Here is a 4,697-nt window from a genome sequence, read left to right on the forward strand (position 1 = left end):
TGATATTGAAACTATTGAGCATGCCTTGCTACATTGCCCTCTAGCTAGAAATATTTGGTTCCATTTTAATGTCATTGCAGGAAACATCAACTCAATCACGGAGTGGATCTTCTCCTGGCAGACAACACCAAATCAAAACAAAACTTCGAACAACATTCACTTTGCAACGATGTTATGGATTATCTGGAAAACGCGATGTGACCACTGGTTTCAATATGAAATCAACAAACTAGAAACAGTAAGAAATATGATCATTACATTTCCTGAACCCAAGAATATAACTAAACTTACTAACCAAAAACATCAAACCAAATGGCAGCCTCCTCCTCCTAATTGCCTTAAAATAAATGTTGATGCATCATATTAATAACCAATCAATTGTTGGTCTTAGTCTCATAGTCCACAACTCAGAATCGAGGTTTATAGCTGCTCACACCTCTATAGTTAGATGTAGAACAAGCGAAGAAAGTGAAGCGATAGCAATCCATAATAGCCTCCTATGGGCTGAATCTCAGAACTACCATAATATCATTATTGAAAGTGACAATCTAAATATTATTGAAACACAGGTTTGAAACAGTGCGCTTGCATTACACCAACAGGAATCTCAACGTTCAAGCCGACAAATTAGCCAAATGGACGAGAAAAAAGAATTCTCCCAAGACTTGGCGCAATGTTCCGTATTTTCTTATTAGGTTTTACTGTAATAATATGTTACTCTCTTGTAATGACTCTTAAATTTATATACATCTGAAAGTTCAACAAAAAAAAAAAAAAGTCTTCCATTGATTTCATCTTTTAGTTTCTGTTCACTCATCATCAATCTAATACAAGTAACGAAATTAAGGTTCAAACTCCATCTGAAAATTCCTCCATTTTTTCTTTGAATTTTCTTTTTCAGTCTTTTGACATGAGTTTGATCAACTACATTTAAGATTTATCTAGCTCAGTAGCAGTAAATAATCTATTAGGCTTCAACAAAAGCAGCAGGGAGATAAAAAAAAAATTCCCAAGAAAATAGTAAAAAGAACAGGACATAGAGATGAATAGAAAGTCCCAACAAATGCTAGTACTGTAATCAATAACGAAGATAGAAGGAGAATTTGTTATGTAGTAACAACTATCCAATGAACACTAGCGTTCTGTGAGAATGTGGTTAGTACAATCTTCAAGAACAAAGATTCATTGTTTCTGGTGGAAGCTAAGGATTCCAACAATTTTTTTACATACTTGGTCCCGCACATTTGGTGAGTAACAGATGAACAAAAGAAACTTGCAGGAAAGCAAAAGTTATGACATTGGCAAAGTTATGACATTGGCAAAATGATCGAAACTATGTGGTGATGTTAGTGTGTCAGATATCCAAATTCAAAGAGAAAGATATCAAAGCCTATGAACTGATATTTCGATTTTTATATTGGATCTCCGAACTTTTCGGATTCAAATGTCCGACAGTATAAACAAATGAAATATGATATTCGAACTAGTACATGGAATGGTAAGCCACATCTAACGCTAAGACTTATAACTTTTCGAAGTTGATGATACATCACTGCAATGATTTGCTCCTTACTTGACAGTTCGGTACCTTTTTACCCAGCTGTCACAGTACTATTCCTACAAAACTGTTTACAATTTCCTAATTAAGACATAAATTAAAAAAAAGCTCGAGATCTCTGGTATGGTGAGAGACCAAAAGGGGCAACCAAAACTTGAGATAATTTTTCAAATTCCCATTTGATTTGTTACTCCTACGGTATCTTTTTCTCCATATTAGGAGACTACAGGATTCCACCTCAGGACCTGTTTCACTTCCTACTTAAGTCCCCTTTTCATATTGGTAGAGATGAAGCCTTATGCTGAGGGAATTCAAACTAACTCTCTCAGCTATTACGGGAAAATCAACAAGTAGAAATTGTTAATCCAAGATTTCAAGCCATCGGAATCAGTTGTTCCACATTTCAACCACGTCTTGGAAGAAACCAACATTTACTATAGGTGGTCTATTCCTCGTATGAACGCAAACATATTTTTTCTACCATTAAGGGCCAATCCTCCCCAAGCTGTTGTGGTTTTAACTCCATCGCTGCCTTAAAATCCAGCAATGATACCGAACAATGGGTTTTGAAGTCCTGTACTCTTTCAGTCATGTACCCACTACTACTTTGCAGCTGCAATTGCGGAACCGGGTATCTGCCATTAATCGTATTACCATGAGGTTGTTGCTTGTAGAAATTGGCTTCGCCTAGTTCATGTCCAGTTCTTGCTCCAACTAACTCAATGCAAGATCTGATCAGCCGTTTCAAATATACATCCAACCCATTATTTAGTAAATTAGTACAGTCATTTGATATCCCTTCAAGGCCTTGTTCTCTGGCAATTTGTTCCATACGTTTTCTTAATCTCTCAAAATCAGGTAATTCACCATTGTCGACAGAGCTACCAAAACCAGTATTGCTTATCAATGGCGAAGCCCTGCAAGACCCACCAATGCTCGCTGAGCAAAATGGTATGCCAAGAGGAGCAGAGAGAGGGTTTCTAAAGTTGGTGGAATTTTTAGTTTCAACTCTTTCGTCCCCTTTTTCAGAAAGAATTAAGTCAGAAACAATGACAGGACCCTTGCTATTTACAGAAACCGGAACATCCTCTAGTGGTTTCTTTGTCCTTGGTCTTTTTGCAGCTCCGTGAAGTAATGCATCAAATTCTGTCTCAGGTTGTTCAGCTAGTCCTTTTTTATTATGATGAACCAACCTCTGTAAATTACAAGAGTTCAAATTCCCATTTTCTATAATAATCTTCCCATTTGGTCCTAGAGGACTTGGTTGATCGAGCCGATCCTTGGGCCTCCTTTCACAAACCCCAGACCTGCTTTTACGCGGAGAGCCCGTTAAGACATTCCCATTTGACCAAAACAATGGAGGACTCTGAGTCCGAGACAGAGAAGAACCTGCCTGTTCATGCCCATCTCCTATCGCAGGAGAACAAACTCCAACCTCCAGATAATTCTTGCCTGGAGCTTCCTTCTCATTGGTTGGCGGTGGAACTTTTGAAAGACAAGCATTTTTCAATATCGATCGTATTAATTGGTTGTGTAATGGCAAATTTTCCTTCCCAAGAATTCGGAAACATGATTTATCAAACTCGGACTTACTTAGTTTTTGGTTCAATAATCTGTTCAAATTGTAAAAGTATCGGCTTGATAACTCGGAACCAAGTTTCTTCACAATTTGAACTTTCAAATCAATGAGATTGATCCGTGATTGCTGTTGCTGTATAGGTTGCATTTCTCAATGCTTTTTCAGTAAAATCACAAATTCGTTAAATTCATTCCCCACAGCTTAAATTCCTACAAACAGAGAATTAGGGTTTGCCCTATCCAGAGTATGTAAACCTAAACTTTTCCCTGATATCTCTATGTTCAAACAAGATAATGCAGTAGATACTAATTTCATCTTCAAGATAGAAACCCTAAAGAAAGTTCCAGGACCCACAATTCTGCAGAGATCTCAGTGCTAAAAGTAGCAGAAACACTCCCAAATACTTCAAATTTCATATCCATTTAAAATTAAACCCTAAAAATTAGCGCCAATACTCAACCTGCGTAACTCAAGAAACCCTAATTGATTTCGGTTGTTGAGCAACCCAAATTAGATTTTGCTAACAGATAGAGCATGAAGAACTTGAATTAAAGGTGTTACTTCATTCATATAGGGTAAAAGAAATTGAGTTCGAACTACATAATTCGAAGAAAACCCAAACTTAGAAACCGAATAAAGATGATAACTTTATTGTTTTCAGATTGAATAAACAGGGTTATGAATAGAAGCTGACCTCTATTGAGCTTCTTCTTCTTCTTCTGATGATGATGATGATGATGAAGGAACTAAAGCACTATCGGAATCCAAAATTGAATGAACAGAAACATAAATTTCTATATTTTTCTCTCTTCCATTGAACATTCGGTAGCTTCTCGTTCTGTCACTAAAAAATGAATTTTTTGTACTCGCGCTCTTCTCTGTTAATTAGATGGCACCACTGATCGCAGCAAATATTTTCTCTCTGTTCTTGTTTTTCCTTTTTCTTTTCTGTAATTTTGAAAATCTTATCAGAATAGGCAGTGTAGGGAAGAGTTCTATACAGAGTTGAAGTTACAAATGATGCGGCATTCTAAGGTGGTATGTCATTTGGGAGGCAAACCAACTACTCGAACTCGGACCTCGTCAAGAGGTTTCAGATTGACCAATCCGAAAAGTCTGAGACTGGCCTAGTCTGAGCCTTTGATTTCGGTCTCGGATTGGTTAGTTTGAACCCTTGCTTAAGGTCTCAGATTGATCAGTCTGAGGGTATTCCAGATTTTTTTGATGAACGACCACCAAAACTTCAACTACAAAAGTCAAATAACATGATTTTTTTTTTTCTGGAATCAAGGTTGATTTGAATCATGGTTTGGAATCAAAGTTATTTCCATGATGGTTTCTCTCTTTCTCTCTCTGACTCCTCGTTGTTGATCGATAATGATGGGTTCGGAAATAAGGTTGTTTCCATGGATGGTATGATGATGATACGAAAAAAGAAAAGAACAAGAAGAAAGAAAGAAAAAGAAAAAGAAAAAGAAAACAACAATTTGGACAAGTGTGAGGGGGGCGATGGGTGCCTCTCGTAGTAGGCAGCCAATTCGTACTAGGTGTTAATAGGCA

At 37.1% G+C, this 4,697-nt stretch overlaps 1 protein-coding gene across 1 annotated transcript; it reads right to left on the reverse strand.

Annotated features, from left to right (window-relative positions):
* Positions 1-1,383: 1,383 nt before the first annotated feature.
* Positions 1,384-4,146, reverse strand: LOC147531608 (uncharacterized). The gene has a single exon (XM_086650484.1). The coding sequence runs from the start codon at positions 3,282-3,284 to the stop codon at positions 2,004-2,006; it is 1,281 nt and encodes a 426-aa protein (XP_086506610.1). The 5' UTR covers positions 3,285-4,146; the 3' UTR covers positions 1,384-2,003.
* Positions 4,147-4,697: the final 551 nt, after the last annotated feature.

This window comes from Eschscholzia californica, unplaced genomic scaffold, assembly GCF_041429995.1.
Source record: "Eschscholzia californica isolate CP2 unplaced genomic scaffold, dmEscCali1.0.p SCAF_6, whole genome shotgun sequence".
In the NCBI taxonomy this organism is placed as follows: domain Eukaryota; kingdom Viridiplantae; phylum Streptophyta; class Magnoliopsida; order Ranunculales; family Papaveraceae; genus Eschscholzia; species Eschscholzia californica.